The sequence below is a fragment of the Antedon bifida genome, chromosome 11, assembly GCF_963402885.1.
Source record: "Antedon bifida chromosome 11, ecAntBifi1.1, whole genome shotgun sequence".
In the NCBI taxonomy this organism is placed as follows: Eukaryota; Metazoa; Echinodermata; class Crinoidea; order Comatulida; family Antedonidae; genus Antedon; species Antedon bifida.
The window spans coordinates 1,009,253-1,031,761 of record NC_136236.1 but is presented as its reverse complement, the minus strand read 5'-3'; the positions used below and the strand labels follow the sequence as shown (position 1 = coordinate 1,031,761).

General features: G+C 33.4%; 1 protein-coding gene across 3 annotated transcripts in view; it reads right to left on the bottom strand.

The window, feature by feature from the left end:
- LOC144855270 (cyclin-D-binding Myb-like transcription factor 1) overlaps positions 1–22,509 on the bottom strand; it is a 40,701-nt gene that overhangs the window by 9,733 nt on the left and 8,459 nt on the right. For all 3 annotated transcript variants that reach the window (XM_078713074.1, XM_078713073.1, XM_078713075.1), the window contains exons 13-15: positions 16,091–16,332; positions 10,775–10,868; positions 7,645–7,805 (exon numbers count right to left, since the gene is read on the bottom strand). In XM_078713074.1, coding sequence (XP_078569200.1) covers positions 7,645–7,805; positions 10,775–10,868; positions 16,091–16,332 — 497 coding nt within the window. The remainder of the gene's footprint in view (positions 1–7,644; positions 7,806–10,774; positions 10,869–16,090; positions 16,333–22,509) is intronic.

Genomic DNA, 22,509 nt, shown 5'->3' with positions numbered 1-22,509 from the left:
AATGTACTATGTTATGCCACAAATCATGAACCATTAGAGTCTGTCACAATTAAATGCCATTCATAAGAATCATAAAATGTACATTTGGGGACCTGCACTCAACATTAATGTTAACAAATGTAGGTTACGCCACAAATCACCACCTAGAACCATTTAAACAGTGACATACCATACAGTACATTCTATACTGAAAGGCATTGAACTGTATTCAATAAATGTTTAATGTAACAAATAAAATAAATTTGCATTCAACATGATCAAATGTTGTTTATTGGGTTAGATATAAATCAGCACTCAAAATTCATTAAGAATTTGACAACAATTAAAAACCATTTAAATGTTCCAATTAGTAAGTCTATAAATTGTGTAAAAGGTTACAACAGCAACCTATTATTAAGATCCACTTGACAACATCGGTAGGGCTAGTTTCCATCCTTAAGGGCGGCAATTTACAAGACGTGATTTCTGACCAATTTATCAAATTAAAACACAGGAAGTTGCTGATAAATTTCGCAAGGTTCATTGATGAACGCACCGGCGACAATTTGATAATTTACAACAATTTAAAAGCAGGGATGTTCTAGTGCCCTTAGGCTACTGTAGATTATACCATGGAGGTATACCAACTGCTACAAACACAATCTTTAAATGCAAGTTTTTTTCTTTTCAGGTTGTTTGCTTTATAAAATATAATACTATCGACATGGGCCTAGACTGAGATCTCCAGTGAGATCTACGCTTACGGCAATTTTAAATTCTTTTTTTTTTTTTATTAATTTCACGTTTTGGTTATGTATCGTTATTTAAGTAAAAAAAAAAGTACGGACTTTGACATGAAAGTACAGACTTTGAAATAAAGTACAGACTTTGAAATAAAGTAAGGACTTTGAAATAAAGTACAGACTTTGTTATGAGTGAATCAATTACAATCAATTACATCTCTTGCAGCAAACATATGTAAGCATATAATTTTTCAAATTATTTTGAAAAAAAAATCAACTTTAGAGTAAAAAAGCAAAAAGTAAATGTGCCAATACTTTATATATTGTGAATTTCTAAACATTAGATATTGAACATTTTTTTCTTTATTTCATGTGAAATTTTGGTAACCAGGACATGTATTTTTCAAAGCATATCATGAGACAAAATCTACCACAAAGAACCTTAGGCGTAAAAATTGTTTCAGTTACAAAATGAAGAAAGAGAGCGTCTAGAAACCCTGCTAGGATCCTAATGAAAGACAAATGGCGTGACTTAAGGGAATGCGTGCTTACATAGGTTTCCACCTTTTTGGAGACCTCACAACACCTCAACTACCACTCAGCCTTCACTACAATTAACCAGTTAATTCAACAAGGTGTTCCTCATCAAACAATTGCTACACTGTATCAGTTTTACCGTCAAATGCCTAATTAAATTACCTCCTGAAATGTGATTAACAATAAAAATGAAATAAAAACATAGTTTATTAGTAGACGTAACAATAATAGGCAAAATATGCAATTAAATGTTTGGCATGGTAATGATCAAGTTGTGCATAGATAGTAATCGAATAGGTCATAGGTCATTGAACTCTCCAACTATTAAGATACTTAAGGAAATGATGTTTATTAAGCATTGATGTTCTTTATACCAGGATTTTCGGCACAATGTACATCATCTCCACAGCCTCTAGTTGATAATGAAAATAGCTTGCTAAAATAAAACTATGGTATATATCGTATCGTAATGGTTCAATATTGGAAGGTAGCACATTATGTAAAACTATGCAACTGATTTGATACATTTGTACTGATTCAGGAAAAACAGCAATTGTATATACCACATGTATACCACAAAAACCCAGATAAACCATAGGCCTTATGTATAGCTGACCATGGTGTTCCCACAGACAACATCCAGGGGTTAGGTATTTATTTTAGGTAAGAGAGTTTTTTTGTAGTACCAACCACAAAATATGCTTGAAGGCTAAACCTCAGACAGAGAGAGATTTGGTCAACAATAAGGTTAACAAACTATATCACAGACATATTTTAAACTTAACAAAACCTATTGTAAAGTGTGTTTGAAATATAATATATGGAATTTTATGGGAATGTGAAAGTTACAATGTGTTAATAATTTTACATGACAACATAGCATTAAATGTTCTTAGGCAAATTATGGCTGTGCCATGCTGTGTCACAGTAAGGTCTTTTCAATAATGAGGGGTGAACAGTTTATATGGTAATGACATCATATGGTTTACTGAACACTGATTGGTTCAAAGTTTATCAACATTCTCAAGTTGTTTTTCTCTTAAATACACAGTGTAGGTGACCAATTCTGTCACTGCTTTAAGTAACAACCCCTTAAAATTCTCAAATATGTAAATAAAAGAACTAGATGTACATCGACCACACAGGTATTAATTAAAATGATCAGTGTTTAATGTTATATTAGTAATTAAAGGGACTTTAAGAAGGTACATTAGCCCTATCATGAACTGGAGAAATTGATAATCTAATAATACCATGATGTATGCTATTATGACTTGAGATGATACTAAGAAGGTTGTCTAAACATGCTTATGTGTGGCACTATATTAGCCCTATCATTATCAATTTTGAGAGAGATAAGTTGATACTGTGTAATGTACCATCTTTACTCATGTTTTGACTTAGATTCTTAAGTTTGGAGCTAAAAACTAACACTATCATTAGTAAGTATACAAGATAACTTAATACCATAATGCACTCTGTTTATTCATGTTAAGTGTTGCTTTTTGTAAACAACATACTGGGCACAAAAAATAAAACAAGGGAACTAATTAAAACCAGTACTGGACATCCACTTTAATACTATGAAGAACAACAACCGAATAATAATGAGAATAAGTGTGTCAATAACTTGTTTTTGTCAACATAAGTGTATAAATGACATCTTAAAGTGTTGTTTGTCCTTGTGGATAAACAAGTTGCTATTAACAGATACACAACCCTAAAAAATGTCTAAATATGAAGTGCTATTAACAGTGGCGTAACGGCTATGAGCACTCCCTGGCTATTAAACCCATGGGCCCCAGAGCTTATGGGGACTCCTGAGCAGTGCTCAGAGGAACAAGCATTAAAATATGTCAGAAAAGGCTAAAAACGGCCAAGGCCTCCAGCGTTGGGTTTGCAAACCAGGGCCCTCAGGTGTCTGAGTTATGCCACTAGCTATTAATAGCATGACACCATAACAACATCAAATTAAAAGTGAAAATAACTATAAATGTCATTTACTAATTTCTATTAAATTGTCCAGTTAGTTTAAGTTTACTGGAACTTTTCTCCAATTAAATCAATGTAATGGTTGTCACTTTATTAACAACCAGACCTACTGTAGGGGACCATATGTTCACATATTCTAAAGCTCTGTCTACACTACCAAACTTTATGTGACAAAAAATGTCATGTGCCCATATATGGACATGATAATGTCATATCACTACCATATTTGGGTATATCACTACCATATTTGGGCACATCACATTTTTTTGTCACTAGTTTGATAGTGTAGACAGAGCTTTAGGATTCTACTACTAGAAATTCAACTTAACTTCAAGTTAATAAGGTTAACAAGTATTCTATTGATATGAGTCATGTTATGATATTCTAACACCTGTGTATGAATTAGATTCCACAAATCATTCTTCCGCACATAAACTAATTTATTTCTTTATTCATGATAAAAAAAACACATTTATGAATGTGAATTAATTGTGTTTGTAAAAAGGAAGGAAGAGTTCTCTATGCACCATGTTAATCATACAAGGTTTTGCTGTTTGTATAACCAACCTTCAATGACCAAACTTATTAACTATAGCTCAAAAGAATTTACAAAGTTGTAGATAAACAAGTAGTTTTACGCTCACAATGTTAAAATCTTCTATTAGGAGGCCAAACCAAATCCAAGTTGATTGAGGCGCCTTAACGCATTGCAATTTCTGCTCTAATTTTTTATTTCTTTTTTCCGGTGATCTAAAAGATGGTATCGAAATGGATAAACCTTTTTTCCTGACTTGTCATACAAAGATCTTCATAGATCCTTGATTGCTAAGCAATTAAAAATGTGACAAATTATCCGTAATTGAATTATTTTGCATGATTAACTTGTTTCCCTAATGGAAGGCTATTTTTAATTCATTATTTTTTAATGGTGTTTGTTTTCAAACAATCAATAAAATAAATGTATTAATTGGGTTTCAATTGAACATTTTTCATTAAAAAAACATTTTTTTTGGCAGGATTGTAGGGAAATAATGTTTAGAATGTTTGTAAAATTGGATGCAAAAGAGGCGTGACATGTGAAAGTATGCGTGTCCCTCTAAAATAGATTTCCTCCATTATACATTTGCAAATTAGATTATAAAAATGATTTTTCATAAATGAAAACACTTAAAATTAAGTTTATTGCACTTCAACCAATTGCTGACCTTTTACTTTTCCTCTGCCTAATTAGTGTAGTCTGCAAACTTAAGTGTAGGATAAGTTTGAAAGGATTAAAAGGAAAACATCTACAAGATACTAATCCCCATGGATTAGTAATGGTTAGGATTTTAATCCTTCCCGAACAAATCCTGTTATACACTTTTAAAATTAAGTTTTCACTTAACATGCACCAGTAAATAAAGTGCTGATTACAGATAATTGAGAGTGGGCTGTTTGAAAACACCTTGACAGTTGAGGAGTAGAACAAGGATTGAACCTAGTATTTTTTATTTCATACACATCCAACAGCAAGCACAAACTCACCAATTACAGGATGGATAAACTATTTTATAATTTATCGTGCTTACTGTATAAACTAAGTCTCAGGGAGGCTTAGGGAATGGAGTTGAAAGAGTCGTGAGTTACAATCCTAGCACTAGGTCAGGATTGAACCCTGAAACTTGAAATTGAAAGGCAAGCACGTTAAACACCAAGCTACAGCTCCACTATAAGAACGTAACACAAGAGGTTTTCATCAAGCATAAAAAAGTCATTCCTTTCTCTATGCACCATACAATCATTTAATTTCATTTTATTTGAACCCATCTGAACAGGGACATAATTTATGAGATTCAATATTTAAGAAAACAAAGGGAACAAAAAATGATAAATCAAAAATGTCCCCAGCAAAGAAAAACTGTTCAATTTAAAAGTAATGCATCAGTCATCAGACCTTTTACTTTATTAAAATCAAAATAACATCCATTAAAATAAAAAAATCAAACTAAGAAAAGTTCTTCTTCTGTCATCCTATCAATCCCTTTGGAAGATGGAGGAAAAGAAATGATAGTGGGACTTGAAAGTAGGATTTTTAATGAACTTGTATATATTATATTATTATTTGAAAAATATAATAACGGTACAGTATTTGCTGAATGAGTGATAGTATTAAATTGCTATTTGATAGATTGAATGTAAAACTTATGGTAGTCAACCATCAAATAAAATTCCTTATGAACACATTATAATCAAATTAATTGGCCACTTGTGAAATCTAAAGTGACATTCTATTTGAAATGTGAAGGTAATAAAATTCACATACTGAAATATTCTAGATATTCTATGCTATATTTAATATTAATAGGACAGCGAGCAAGTTTGTCAACTATCACATGAATTTCCTCCTGACATGGATCTGAAGCATTGCATCCTGATTGGTGAGTCAACCGTCACAAGAGACGTGGGAAGAAGCTTGATGAAACATACTGTTACAAGCAACACAGTAGTAAGACGACGGATTAAGAATATGCTTATGTAAGGACTTTGGCGTTTGGGGACAAGAGAAGCAAGGGAATTGGAAGATGTAGGACAAACAGTTTCTGCTGCACAGTAGCGATACCTTCTGAATGGATGGATTGAAAACAATCTGGCATCCATTAACATATGGATGTAAATCTGCTGGCAGGAAAACTGTCAAAGTCTTCCACCCAACCTGAAGCTCATTTTAAGCCCTTCCACCCTGACTTAGTTCAACACCGAACTTAAGAAACCTCTGGATACTGGAAGTAGTACTCATCACTAATTTTAAAAACTTATGGTTCCTAGAACCTGACAAATGGTTTATTTATTATTTCATCACTATCTTAGAATCTGAAGATCAAACAGTTATAGGGAGATTTCAATTTGCATTGACCGACGAAATAACTAAATCATGTGCATGCAGAAATATTGGAACAAGACTCCTCGCTCCTCACATCCGACACAGGTTTGAAGGCTTCTAGATCCAGCCGACGACCAATGACATATCGATTGACCTAAGTTGGTCATCGGTCCTTGATCGAAAGTTCTTTCATGAATAAACATGCACAAGGAATCTCAATGGCTCTAAACATCCACCCAAAGAACGAGAGTAAAATATTTCGCCTAAGGTAAGGACACAGCAATCATGTCATGGAGGTAAATCAAATTAAACTTTAGAAATAATCCATCAGTTCAAATAAAATGCTTATAAAATAACAAATAAAATGTATTTGAACATAACATACACTGACTAATTAACAGTTTCCTCCGTGAGGTAAAGTGCTTAGTTGCTTTGGCAGAGAACTTAAATGTTGAGGTCGTTAGGAAGTAAGCCATAGGCCTTTGGATATAAGTTTACAAACTTTGGTCCAAAGTTTGGTACATCATTCTTGTCCTTGGGCATAATAACTCATTTTATCTAAAATACCAGCACTTCAAGTTTATGATGCAGCAATATTAGTTTTTGTTTGAGCTGGGACATCGGTCTCCTCTGGCAACATCAAATTTAAACCCAAATGTGAAATTTTAAGATAACAGGATACAGGTAAACTATGATGTTAATGCTTTTAATCGAAAACATTTACAGAAACATCACTTCTTTCATCATCTACCAAGGATTCTCTTTTCACATATCAGTTGTTCTACTCCAAATGTACACTGACCAAAATTACTTTACTTGTTTCTAATACAATCAACTCTCCCAATACCATACTCTCTGAAAAAAAGAAACTCTCCAAAATCAGACTTTTCATGAGGTCCAATAGGCCCCAAATTCATTTGTACCATTTCGAATAGCAGAATTTTCCAGAAACCCAGACATATTAGGCCAGCCCAATGGTATCCAGTATTGGGAGACCTGACTGTATATTCTATTCATATGATATAGTAACTGTGGTTTCGACTATCATTAATTTTTTGTTCATATTATGCTGCAGGCAATTTCAATTTCTTTGTTCAGACCTCACTGTTGCCAGAATGCATAGGTATTTTAACCATTACTAGTTCCCTAGGCAGAGCATACAAACAGGTTACCATTAAACTATGCTACAGAAACCATGTTGAATCCACTTGTAATAATTGTGTTAGTGTTACATTCCCCAAGAGAATGAAGGCACACAAGGGACTAAACTGGGCCAATTCAACACACATACAAATTCCTTTAGTGACTAAAAGAAGTTATGTTTACCCGTGGCAGTATGAATTGTAGAAGAGCTAGGCTTCCTCCATAGGGAGTTAAAAAATGACTATGTACCTATCCATATTGGTGAATAGGCAGAAATAGTTTCAATGATGCTTTGTCCAAAAGTTGATTGAATTCTACATTCCCTCAATCTTTATCTCTCAATGGAACAAGAAGACATTTAAAGGCATTGGGCATAAATTCTATTCTTACCTCTTGGGAGAGTACAGCATCGGTACCAATAAGTTGTACTTGACCATTCACCAAATCATCTGTAGTGTGATGATCCAGAGATGACCCTTGACCCTGGATGTCATCCGTAGAGCGATCATGTACCAATCCTGACGAATCATGTTCTATGTCATCATTTAATACTGAAAAAAACAAATATAAATTATAATATGAAAAAGATGTTTAAATTGTGTGATGCCAACAACTATTTTTTTATTTATTTATTAAATAGAATTATTATTAAAGCTAAATACTTTTTGCTACCTTCAACAAGGTTAATAAAGTGTTCTTAAAACGGACAAAGTCTATAAGAAAGATTCTATTTGGTGGACCTGTCAAAAGTTCAAAAATTGATTGTCAATAATATTTTAATCAGACTGAGATACTCAGACATGGATTTCAGGGATGAAGGATCAAGTTGAATTTTAATCCAGTTTACCTGTTGAAATCCCACTCAGATAATTAAGAGATCTGTGAGTGGGTTCATCGGTAGGATGGTTCACCTTGTTTATGCAATACAAAGGAAGATATAAAACCTAAAATTGCAATTAAATGACAGTTTTATCACAAAAGGATTTTGATATTGCGTCATGGCAGGTGCCTGTATGGTTCGAGGCAGGTGTAATCCCCTGATCAGCTATTTATATTGGATTGAGTGTGGATTAGCGTGTGGATTATAGTTGGGATTAAAGCATGGAGCTATAAAATTAGATTTTATAGCTCCATGATTAAAGTGTCAATTTTATGGTGCTTTTATTTTGTGACATTTCAAGCCACTAGGTTTTACCAAATAAAATTGAATCGATTAGTAGGCCTGACTAATTATATACTTTACTATCTGCAGACCCACAATGTTTGCTTTAAAATCTGGTTCCACAATACATCTTAAGAAGCAGAAAATGGGTTCCTAAAGATGGTTTTCACCTGTGAGGGTTAACATTGACAGAAACTAGGGACCATTTGACAAAAGAGAGTTGTAACAAAAAGACCTTGTCTATGTAAAAGGATGGAATGCTTGTGAAGCGTATCGTATTAAAGTTAATTGTGTTTTTAACCTGCTTCAATATCTGTGCTCATCCTTTAAGCCCTCATCCACCTACAAGTTCATAATTCCGTTTTTAATTGTTCTAAGCCTCACCTTTATCTATTCAACAACGACACTGAACCGTTCTAGCCTACCTGTTACTAATGAACTTGATTTAAGTGAAAAGACAACATAACAATAAAAAGTTTAATACTAATACTACGTAAATGGTTGACACAAGGGTAAGGTCAGGAGTTCAATGATGCTCTATCCTTCAGAAAATCTGCAGTTTAAAACCTTTATATCAAAATCTTCTTAAAAAAGGTTTAGAATTCATGGTACAACGATTTACAGTAAAAAGTAAATTTTCAACAGTTTATTTGAACATTCAAATTATCTTTTAAGATCTTTATACAAGAATAACAGCTTAACATCCCATCTGGAAGACGAGGCATGATATACGAACACACCAACAATATATTGAAAATATTGGATGAATGTTAAAAAAGAATAGCATTCTTAATTAAAACACAACTGTTTAGGCATAATGGTCCATGATTACAAATTGTGAATTCTATCATTGTCAATGTCATACCAGATAGGTGGTAATCCTCCTGATACAGGAGCGTTTTTTGTGTACCAGTTTACCAAAGTAACCCCCAACTCGCATAATGTACTAAGTTCTTAAAGTGCACATGGGCAAACTGTATACCCTGGACCTACCTAGTTTATAATCCTTATCCGAGAAGACTTAATTCAAGCACTGTGGCACATTGGTACAAATTAAAAGATGAAAAATATTGACAGTTTAATGATAAAAGAATTTGTGAATACAGCATCTTAAATTGGCAGATAGGCTGTCAATCAATCAATGTCAATGTCGCCCACCAAACCGGCCAACAACCCATACAACTTAAAATACTATATTAAGATGGTAAAGTACTTTGCACTCTTGTTTAAACTAGTAGTCAACTTAATCTAATTGAAAAGTTAGATAACTAAAAAAAAGATAATGAAATTATAGAAAGATGCCATAACTGCCACCGTTTCCTCATCTGTTGCTAAGTTCTAATACTTGCTAACTGACAGTTGATATCAAGTGGTCAATTGCGTTAATGATGTCCACCTGGTCAACAAGAATAAATTAAGCATCTTTTGATATCCTTTGCCGCTTACATCTTTTCTAAAGCTCTGTCTACACTATCAAACTAGTTTGACAAAAAAAGTGTGATGTGCCCAAATATGGTAGTGATATGACATCATGACATCACATTTTTTTGTCACATAAAGTTTGATAGTGTAGACAGAGTTTAATACTGTGTGAGTCTGTTACTGGGCACGCTACGGGGAGGCATTTATTTATTTTTAACTAAATGCATGTAATTATAGTCAACATAGAGGTTGCATTCATGTGTGTAAATTAGTAGGCTTTCATGCATGATTGCCTCTAAATAACAACCGAATATGTGCAATTTGGTGGCAGCATTCGTCACAAAGCGACCCTTAATGGAGAAGATAGTTCTTGTACGTGTCGTCCACACCTGTGCGCAATTTGGCCCAGTTAGGCTACAAGACACAGGATATTCCCCCACATTCACATGTAGGCTATAGGTTATTGTACAGCCTGCTTCAACCTTAAAGGAATAGTACTGAGAAAATGAAGGTTGAAACACATACTGTGTTCAACAAGATTACAAGTGTTGGTTTATAATCTGCTAATAACATTATTGGATGTTAAGATTAAAGTGACAACAAGGAAATTCTGGTTTCCCTCTGATACTTAAATCATGGACCTATAATAAGTCCATGCTTAAATTGAGAATGTTCAGCTACTATGAATGAATCTTAAATTAATTTAGAGGTGAAAAATACAAACAGAAATTTAAGAATTTAGGGCAATAATTTAAGGAGGAAATAAATTTAATATTTGACTGAGCTTATAATAATGAAACTGATATTTAAATATGATATATGGTTTGTATTGCAATCTGTCAACAAAGTTCACAAATTGGTTTTAGTCAACTCACCTCCTCAAGTGAATTATGTTGTTTAGAAAAAACTAAACTTAGTTGTATAAGTCAAACTTACCTTCGTCAGTGTTTGGGGGCGTGTTCATCATCAAATGCTCTTGTGCTGATTGGTTGATTTGAACTGTTACGTTATCGTTACCGAGTGATGTTGCCTAAAGAAGAAAAAAAAAGGAAAATTAAGTGGATGAGCAATTCTGGGAGACCAACAACTGAAGAGGTTTAAACAAATAACAAACAGGAGGTACAAATCAATTCCTCCACACTAAACAAATAAAAGGATATATAAACATTTATTATTTTATAAGGCAGGAATGAATAAAATAAAATGAAATCTGCAGACAAACATGACCTACTTTTATACCCTACTCCCCCACCCCCCCACCCCACCAACGAACAAGTTCTTTGGAGACCCACCCACTGATCCCCCTTCCTGTAAACTGCATACTACTATTACATAGATTAATGTATTATATACTTTATTTTATAAAAATCAAAAGAATGAATATCTAAAAATAGACTATCAAGATGCCAGATTCAATTAGTAAAAGATGTACAAACTATGATGACAAATAAACTGGTTTTTCCTTTGCTTAAATACAGTCATGGTTTTTATATCTGTACATGGTTCAAATACCGACTGGACCTAAGCACAGCAAATGATTCGTCTCTTATCATTACGCTCCAGAAATCCACTCGGACTTATTTAATTATCGATCACTTAAGGATCTTCCCGCTTCTGGCTATCCTGAGCACCCGACATGTGGGAAAAATTATTAAAGAGAGCATTAACATTCAATAGACATGGTTCAAAAATAACATTAACAAACGTATTGTATAAACCTTTTGTTTACTCCAAATATGACAGATATAGGACATTTCATTAAGAATGCTGCAGAAACTAAATTTACTGCACAAAGCCTGAGTTTATATAACCCAGTCTGGCATAGAAACAGAAAAAACTCACCAAAGCATCATTTCTTTAAAACTAAAATTCCCGGAATACTTTTTTAACAGAATGGACCTCCACTAAGTTATCAAAACTAAAGATATACATCCATGCAAAATGTTGAGGTCAAAGGTTAAATTGTGTATGATGGATAATGAGTCCTGAACATAATCCAAAACTCAAGGGATTAATACAACTTTAAGTTCATAAAGTACTTTAAAGAATAGCAAGACTAAGTTCCCACTATACAAAATCTAAGAAATGCAGAAAAATCATAAAGCATACTTGATCATACATCAAAACTTTTTAATGAATGGATGACAGAAGTTTCTAAATTAATCAGTAATTTAAGTTTCACTCTTTTTTAGTGTAATACACAATCCAATATTTGACCAATATATCTATTTTGTATAATTTGATTTCATGTCAGATTTTGTTTATTCTATTTCTGTTTCCGGCTGTCCATCTGTCATCAATCAAAATCAATTTCTGAGATATCTCTACCAATTAATCCTCATCTAAGTTTTTATAGTTTCCTTGAAAACCTTGCATTTGTTTCAAGAAATCAAAACGTGCTGATGGACTCATAAGTCTCAACAATCATACAAAATATGTGTATTTCTTATAAATCGAAAAAGTGAGTTGGCAAAGATATTGAATGTACACAATATATATATATATTTATTTCATTTATTTATTTGATGTGGTGGTGAAGAGATGCAAGACGTAGCCGTTGCCATAAGACGTACCTCTGTCTGCAACCACTTATATACTCTTAATAAAATATTATTTACTTCGGTCAGATGCTGGGCATGATTACACCAAACTAATGTCTTTCCTTGAAATTTGGGTGAAAAAAATAACCTTTTTAATATGTATGTTTTCTTTCTTGTCTTGTTTTGCCCTGAATTTACTTAGCCCTCTAAGCTGTGACCTAGGATGTTTGTTACATTCTTATGTTTTTTTATTTGAAATAAAGGATGATTTTAGTACAAGTATATTTCAATATTACTTTCAAAATTGGGATGAGTAAATGTTCCTACTTCCGGAAGTGACACCAAAATGTCATTCCTAAAGTCTTTTTGGTGACCATGCAATAAATAACAGAAAGGATAGAGGGGCCAAGCAACCTGACCCTCCCCTTAATTTTTAATTCTGTTTAATTTGTATTTCCTCAAACTGTCACATGATATTACTGTCTGTTTTATCTTAATCTGAAAGTATGGTATCATGTTGCTGTGAATACTGTATTGGATTGTTGTATTCATTTTTTTAATGTAAAAGTCAGTAGCTTAGTTTTGGACGTGGCTATACTATTACTGCAGCCACACGTACGTAAGTATGTATGCATAAGATGAGTCACAGTTCCGAACAATCTGCCTAAATGGAACCAACATTGCAAGTTAAAGTTTTAAACTCTGTATACACTACAAACTTGTTTGACCATATTATTTCCTCCATGGTTTGACAAAAAAAGTGTGGTGTGCCCAAATATGGTAGTGATGTGCCCAAATCAGTGAGGTAAAGCCGAAGGCTAGAGGGCGCACTCCAGACTGAAAAGTGATTCCAACAGGAGGGGGAACCAACAAGATGGCAGCCGTAAATGTGTTCAAAAACATTATTTAATATAAAAAATAATAATCTAATATAATACATTAAGACCACATAAATTACAACACATATTCTTGTCAAAGCACAGTGAAGTTTTTATAAAATTAAATATAATTATTGTTATCGCAATAGAATGAATAATTTCTTGATAATCTAGCATTTTTTGTATTACGAGGATCATATAGAATGCGTTCGCGTTTATACGCTTAACACGCTGCGTTGCGTATCGTTCTCACGGAGACAGGCTCAACACAGGCGTAGTAGTGCATACTGCGTAGGGCATATCTGATTGGTCAATTGCAGCCGCCATCTTGTTGGTTCCCTCTCCATGGAGAATCACTTTTTGAACTGCGATAACATTGTTCTTTGTGATCTAGCCTTCGGCTATATAAAATCATTGGCCCAAATATGGTTGTGATATGACATCATCATGTCCATATATGGGCACATCACATTTTTTTGTCACATAAAGTTTGATAGTGTAGACAGATTTTAGAGATGAGTGGCAGAATCTTGAACTTACTGGTGAATGCGATAAATAAATGAGTTAATTTGGCATTTCACCTCAGACAAATTACATCATCATCTGCCTGAATTGGTTGTCACTGAACCATGATAGAATTACAGAATATTGTCATTTCAAATAATTTACAGGTGAAAAGAGGTAGAACAGCACTTCCTGTCTCACAGGTGTCTAAGGAATGCTACTAGAAAGTAGGTTACCAACTTAGGACCGTACTAAGTAGGTTACCAACTTAGGACCGTACTAAGTAGGTTACCAACTTAGGACCGTACTAAGTAGGTTGCAGTACGTACTTACATGCATCCTGAATAAAAGTACTGAATTAACAAATAAATGATGACTATCATTGTGGAGAAAATATAGATTTTAGTAAAATTATTTGAACTACAACAAAACTACTAAAAGTTTAACGAGGCTTAAACCAGGTCATACGTCTTCCTTCTAAATAAGATGTCAATTCAAAATTATACAAACTTTGTAATATATGAGCTACTGTATCTGGGTGTCACTTGTATAGCATTGGTCTAATTGGTTTAAAGTTCTCAACTGACCAGTAATAACATTATAACTGACAACTTACTTGACCACAGCCAGGTACCTCAACCCCTACAGGGTCCATGAAACAGGTTAGGCATTTGGGTTAATCAACTTATTAAGTACAAAGGTGTTAGACTACATTGGCAAACCTTTGGTCAGGTAAAAGGAAAATAACTTTATATAAAGGACAAGAAAAGGAAAGGTATGTCCTGGAAGTGACACTGATGATACTAAATTGTTTCAACATTTAGAAGTATAAAGCACATTAACATTTTAAAGCACAATTAAACACTGGAAAGAAGAGAGTTTAGTTAACAATCTTGATTTTCAATCCAGAGGAAATTTAGACTTAGAACACAGCTTCCTAAAGTTAGGAATTGGCACGAGACTTAAGAGAATCTATCATCAAGACAAAAGAGGAAATGCACGGTATTTTCATGGAAAAAACACTAGAAAAACATTGCAACATTTAGAAGTAAAATACATGTACATTTTCAAAGCGTAATTAACCACTGGAAAGAGAGTGTTAGTTAAAACACACACTAATTGAAACGGAGCTTCCTAAAGTTAGGAATTGGCACGAGACTAAAAAGAATCCATCATCAAGAAAAAAGAGGAAATGCACGGTATTTTCATGGAAAAACACTAGAAATCTAAAAACATTTAGAAGTAAAACACACATGTATATTATCAAAGCAGTATTAACCAGTGAAAAGAGAGTGTTAGTTAAAACACACACTAATTGAAACGGAGCTTCCTAAAGTTAGGAACTGGCACGAGACTAAAGAGAATAATCATTTATTCAGGATGTACCCATTCATGATCCAAGATGGGAAAAAAGGAAACTGCTATGAATAATGCAATTTTTTTCACAATTTGACAGGTCAGTTTTCCACTGCACAGCTTTTACCATTTACAAATTAAACCAAATTTATGCTTTTAATAAATTCAGTAATTTAATAATGTCTGAAGACAATTTCTTATCAAAACTTGCATATGTCTTGAAATACAAGAGATTTTTCTCAAGGGGTGGAGTGTATGTCAAGGGGATTGATGAATGAATAATGTTATAAACATATTCAACATTGATAGCACATCAGGAAACTGATCACATATGCCAATTATATCATGTGAACATAAATAAATGTTAGTTTGAAGGAGGAAATGTGCATGGTAATGTGTGTTATCAATGTAGATATGTTGCATTCTGTCCCCTATATATGTCACTTGCTCTGGGGTGATACCAAAAGTTTTCAATTTATGAATTTCATGGTCTGTCCAATATTATTTTGTGCGGCGTGTCAATTTTGATTCTGATTGCGTGTGAAATTACATTTATCTTCAATCAAGGGCATGGCTGGCAACAAAAGGACAGAGTGGGTAGAAACAAGCGGAGATGTTTAAACAGTACTTAGAATAGAAGTACAGTTTGGCAGGTAAAAAACAATTTTCTCGAAAATCTCACCAAAAAACACACCAACAAGAGGACTGTGTTTTTGTTCCGAGATGTTCCGAGTTCTTACTGCTCGCATGTATTGCCCTGGTATTAACTGACCAATAATAGTAATCAAGTAGCGCGCAACTATTTTTTCCTCCCGAGATTTCACAAGGTTCGCATATGCGTGTGTGTAACATGTAAGTCGGGAAATCAAACCTGGTTACAACTTGTTACAAGTTGTAACAATTTATGCAGATGTGAAAAATAAGAAATAAGAAAATAATCGAAAAACAATTCTTAACCTTATTAGTAAACTTACTGGTATACTGTGCATTGTAGAAGCAATCATGTGATCTGTGGGAGTGATCATGTGATCGGTGGGAGTGATCATGTGATCAGAAGCAGGGTCCGAGCAAGATGAGTGACTCGTTGGACTCTGAATAAAGAGTGCACTAGTGGATGTCAAAGTCATCGATGAAGGGATTACTTCGTAAGTGTGGTAGGTGAGGGCGGTCAAATCATCATCGCCAGTTGCTATCGTTGGCGGGTCACAGTTGCCATCTGTAAAGACAAAATAGTATATTAGTAAAAACAAGTGTTTTAGATGAAAGCTTGTGTTCAACATATTATTGAACATTTATTTTTAAAAGTTTTGATGTTTCCTTTCCTAATTAATTCCAAATGTGAATTAGAAAAAAATGATATTAATGTTGAAAATGTACAATTACTATATGTACTTTAACTTAATATATTGTAGCTTCGCAATGAACTATGATAACTTTTTCAGTTTTTTTTCGCTATTGGTTTGTTGAAAATAAATTATTTGATGATGATCGTAAAATCAAAACGGTACTGGGTATGATCGACTAGCGTTCTTGTCACCAACTAGCCATCCATTGCATTACCATACAATTACATTATTTTGTTTTTTTAATGTTATTTTATTCAATCAAAACCAACACCGATAATTACCGCCACTAACAGATTTGATACAAACAAAGCCAGGACTGTTTAAAGCACCTTGATTGGTCCTAACATTGATCTCTCGTCCAGTGCCCACCTTGACCAGAGGAAAAGCATTGGAAACTGTAGGCTTATGGTGAAATTAAAGGTAATAAATATATTTTGCTCTTTTATTTTATAAGGGTAGGATGTGACAGAGATGCACCAGGCCAACAGAATACGAATCACAGACTGATACAAAAGACTGACAAGAGCATCACATGGATCTATAAGAATGTATAGGTCCATACTTGTGAAGGTCAAATATAACTGTTAGTAACAGTAACAGTAACAGTGTTACCTCAAAGGGTTACATAACAACCTAAAACTGATTTGGCTAACTTGACTTTAATATTAAAGTATTATGATAGTGAATCCAATTAAAATTGTGGCTACAAGATTATCCAAATCGCTATTTTTGTCACGGTTGAATAATGTTAAAAGAAGTTGTATCACGGTACAAATAACTTTATAAAGTAATTAATTCTGTATTCATTGGCATATGTACCAACGAAAATGCAAAGAGGCTTTGCACAGCAAAGAAGAATAGAATGGAGAATCCAGGAAAAACTGCTTAAAGTCAAAGTTTACTGTACAATTATTCAGAATTATGAAAATCAAGAAATATATGTGTTTTTAATTTAGTATTATAATTTGGAATAGATCCAGTTTGTGCTTAAGTAGTCGTTAAGTCTAGCTGACTGAACAGTCATTATGACTTTTTTAATCAAATTAAAATAGATTTTGAATTTAAAGAGATTTGCCCAATATTATACCAAAGAAAATAGTTAACATTTTTATTTGAATCATTGATTAAAGATTAAGTTCCTGTAAGATTAAGTTCCTGTAAGATTAAGTTCTTGTTTCTGATGCAAAAAAATAACTGGTTAATAACCGTGTGAATAAATTAACCAAAATGTATTAGGAGCAGAAACAGGACATTGCATTTTGGGTACAGTTTCCGTCAACCACCCACTGATTTAAATAAACCGTGATTTAGAATTAGAAATGCAGTCGATATAAAAATTATATTTTTTAATCTATATTGAAATATATGCAGCAGAAACAGACCCTAATAGTAATTACGTGTGGATGATACATTAAATGTGTACATTATCTGTGAACATTATTTGTGTTTGCCAGTCCTGAGGGCATGAAGAATGAGATTGCCTCTTTGCCTTCTCCTTTTTTTGTTAAACTTTTATGTCCTCCAGCTTTAATTTATAGAAGAAGATTTGTTTGATTTCAATTATACAGTGACACTTACATGAGTAGAGATGAACAGGTTTAAAAGAGGACATTTATTGGCACTCACTAAAAAACTTGGCTTTTGAAAGCACCCTGTACTTACCAAAATTAGGGCTAAGATTTTATGGGTGATAAGTGCTAAGGACAAGACGGAAACTTTAGTAAGAAACTTGACAGTAGGATGGGTGGAACAAGGACAGTAATAAAAATCAACACTTTATAAAACAGAAACAGGTTTGTAGTTTCTTGAAGTACGATCTATAGTAAGGTCGGGGTTCAATAGGCCTATGTGTACAATTTGTGTAAAGATAAACACATAATATACATTTTACATTTATGTTTTATACTATAAGTAAAATGTAATTATCTATCTTTGTGATTTAATCAAAACCGAACACATATTGCACTTTTGTGTAAAAATGTTAATTACAGGTATAAAATAATTCTCCAACCTTCTATAAAAGAAAGAATAAAGAAAGAATTTGTTTAGTCACTCTGTCATTGAATAAACTAAATCAAATATTAATAATTATAAGTTGCTGAGTGTATGTGAAATATTTTAACCTGTCTGACCCAATGAAGGAGAAATAGCTTATTAATGTCATTTTCCGCCGCCGCGCATTAATGCTAATTAATCACATGACTGGTACAAGATGACTCAAGATGCATATCATCAAAACATCAACATTATGTTAATTTATTAAATAACTAGATTGCTTGTTTTTATCTCATTTATTAATATCAATAAACAAGATAATACAGACAGTGTGCAAGACATATCTGCTGCTGCTTATGCCACTCAGCAAAATTCTATCATAAATGTGTCTATTTTGAGAGGCGTTGACTAAAGCTCTGTCTACACTATCAATGGACATGATAATGTCATATCACTACCATATTTGGGCATATCGCTGCCATATTTAGGCACATCACATACCTCCAGCTATTGTATTTTTATATGTATACAGTCGAGGCCTTATTAAACCTTTTTCCACTAGACAAATTTGTTTTCTCACGATTCAAAGCATCAGCTTAGTGGAGTTGTGGCTTGGTGGTTATGATGCTTGGCTACCATTCCAAGGGTCCTGGGTTCAAGTCCCGTCACATGTCAGGGTTTTTTTCTAAGGACAAAATTACAACTCCACTCCCAAAGACTTGTAATAAGACTTTGTTTATGAGCATGTTGTGTATATGTTTGTCTTGTGAACCTCTGAGGGTCCCTAATGATCAGCAAATGCTGGATGGATCAGTACAGAAGGACATATATACAGTAAGTCTACACAGGACTGGAGTTTATAACCAACTTGCAAACCCAACTCACTATGATATTCTCAAATTAACATCAACCTATTTTGTTCACCAAACATTATAGAGTTTACAGAAAGTAATATTGACAAGCTAACTTCAAAATAAAAATTAAACTGTCAATTTAGAGTCCTTGACCATCTAGCGATATCATCAGATTTGATAATTAACTTATTGAAGATGGCTAAAGTAATAATTAACTGACCAAAGCCGTAAACTCGAACCAAACACTTTAAGAACGTAGGTTATAGTCACCAAGCCAAAAACCACCAGTTACTTAATTGATACGACGACACCACATTTCTGATAAAGTAAACGTCCTTCCTTTTTATAAAATTTGACGACGTATTGAAAAATAAAAACGATGGGTGAAACACTCTGAAAAAAGCAACTGACCGTGAAATGGCAGAAATAAATTAGTGCTAATTATTAATTTTGTGCGTGTCCTTTATTCATTATGAGTATCTTTAAATAACCAATGAGTGATGTAATAGTTCACACAAAAAAAAACTTCACCTTTAGAATTTACAGTATTCCACAAAATTGTAGACATTTTTCATTCATTGTGAGAATGTAGGGAAGATGGGTGTCATGAGGTGGTTTCCCGATTAATCGTATGATCAAAACGGTACAATGTATGATCAACTAGTGTTTGTGTTCCCACCATCATCCATTCAGATTGAGTTCTCTCATACACCGCGCCTTTGATCACTTACTGCTGGAATTGGCACGTTACAAATTCGTACTATTATTATTATTATTATTAAGTACTGATGAAGATATCAATCTGTGGCGACAATAGAATGGACCCGCGACCTATTTTCTGACTTGACACAATTGTGGTGGTTTCTGGGTCCGGGCAAGACCAACGACACACAGACAGACATCGCAATCAAAAGCACCCTAATATCAATAACTTAATAACTAGATATAGATTGTGAAACACATCCTATAATATCTATTTGAAGCTTAATTGGGATGGAACACATTAAAGTATTTTAGAGAATTACCACAAGAAATGTCAGATCATTAATAGCTACATATATAGGTTAATCCCGGACATATATGTTACAATATAACTATTCCTAATATTAATACTTTTTCTTTTTTAAATAAAAAAAATTGCTATCCTTGAACGCTAACATTCGATGGGAAATAATCAATTTAGAAAGATTAATCACGGGATGTTGGGGGGAAGAAATGCAACGGTGTTTGTCTCTATCAACGAGGTAAATGAACAAATTTCAGTCGTAAAATATCGAGAGTAAAATCGGTGTCAACAGGTGTCAAGGGCTGTACAAGTGAAGGGAAAAAAAGAAAGCAGCGGTAAGCCCAGTGGTAAATTAAGATTAATTTTGAAATATGTTGACAGAATGTTGCGCACATTGTAAGGAAAGATTATATGAATAATTGACCTTAAAAATACTACAAAGTGTAAGAAACATTATAAGCTGATAAAAGAAGGTAATATATGGTGAGGATTAAAGTGATCTTATTGGTTCATTATTTACCTTATGAAGTAAAGTAGTAGAATTCAGGGTTGTACGACGGTAATAATTCATATGGTGGATAGTAACCATCATCTGGAAGAAGGTAAAGACTTTCAACCGGGCCAATTTTGGGCACCTATTTAGTTATTTCAAATGAGAAATCTACTTTTAATTGAGGTGTAATAATAAGTGGACACTTTAAAGCATTGTATTGTAATATTATTGATTTTCACATTTTATATATTGATGGTATATTTAATTACATACTTCAAATGGGAAATCTACTTTAATCAAGGTGCTCATTTAAAATAAATAAATATATTTCTTGTTTGTGAGATGGAAGCATTGTATTTTAATAACAAAAGATGAAAACTGTATTTTATTATTATATTAAAATATGATTGAATAGAATTTTCATTCCAAGCTGAAAAATATCATGTAATGCTACAGATAAATACTTATCAAAATTGTAATTAACAATTTTTTTGAAGCATAGAACTTCTAAACCAGATGTTGAACATTTTGAGGACAAGATTATAAGCATGTTCGACTTTTAAAATAGCAGCGGCTCCGCAGTCTGCCGCCCACGTCTCACTTTCCCAAAGGAAATGTACAATTTGAACTTTGTGAAACTTGCACAAAATCTGGGAAATTTAGTTGCGATGTGATTGATGTTAGGAAGGAGTGCATGTCAAAGACAGGACCAGTCATTACAACAATAATTAACATGCTATGTGACTGAGACGCACTTTTAAACGGAAATCATGAATTAGGATTCATTTCAGTCACATGATTTAATACATTGCATCATATTATATAATTAATTGAATATTTGCAAACTCATTGACATTTGGATAAGTTTAAAAGTGTAAATTAACCATCTTTTTCACATATTTGTGCAAGATACATAGAAAATACAAAAAGAGAAGTCATACTAATGTATTGTCACTTCTGATCTCAGTCACTCTTGGGTTTTTTGGTTCCAGAAATTATGGCACAATATTCCGAATAGACCAGACTATTAAGGCCATTCACACAGATGAGTGGTAACGGTAAGCGTATATTGTTCCACATTCTACAGAATCTGTATCTATCCTGAGCGGAAACCTCCACTCCACATTGTACTAATTAATTAATTACAGGTGTGCTACAAATTGCACTGCTCAGTACATTCAGGGATGCTGTAGGTGTGCTGGCCTTAATACTTGGACGAGCAGTTATGGTAAGCATACAGTAGCTTGTCCCATGTAGAGTCTGTATCTATCCTGGGTAGAAACTGACCGTCGCATTGGATGGTCATAAGGAATAACAGATAATATTATTTTAGGAGAGTCAACTGGTAGCATCATTGTGTCCTTACAAAAACATTTTTGAAAACTGTTTTTTTACTATAAGGTCTATAATAACCCGTCTACATCCTCTAATACAAACTTCCTTGTGCTTTTAAGTGAGTGAGTAAATGACATTTGGGGAAGACTAACAGACGATTCATTAGCTCATTGGAAATTAACTACCTCTAATCACCTCTCAGCAACAGTGTCAGTAGAAAATAGGAAAATCATGACATTTTAACTGAAGTAAACCAACATACAGGTTTATCTTGCTAATTGGTTCTGTCAAATAGTTCAGCAGAGCTTTTCAGTGATAGAGCTCTGTCTACACTATCAAACTAGTTTGACAAAAAAAGTGTGAT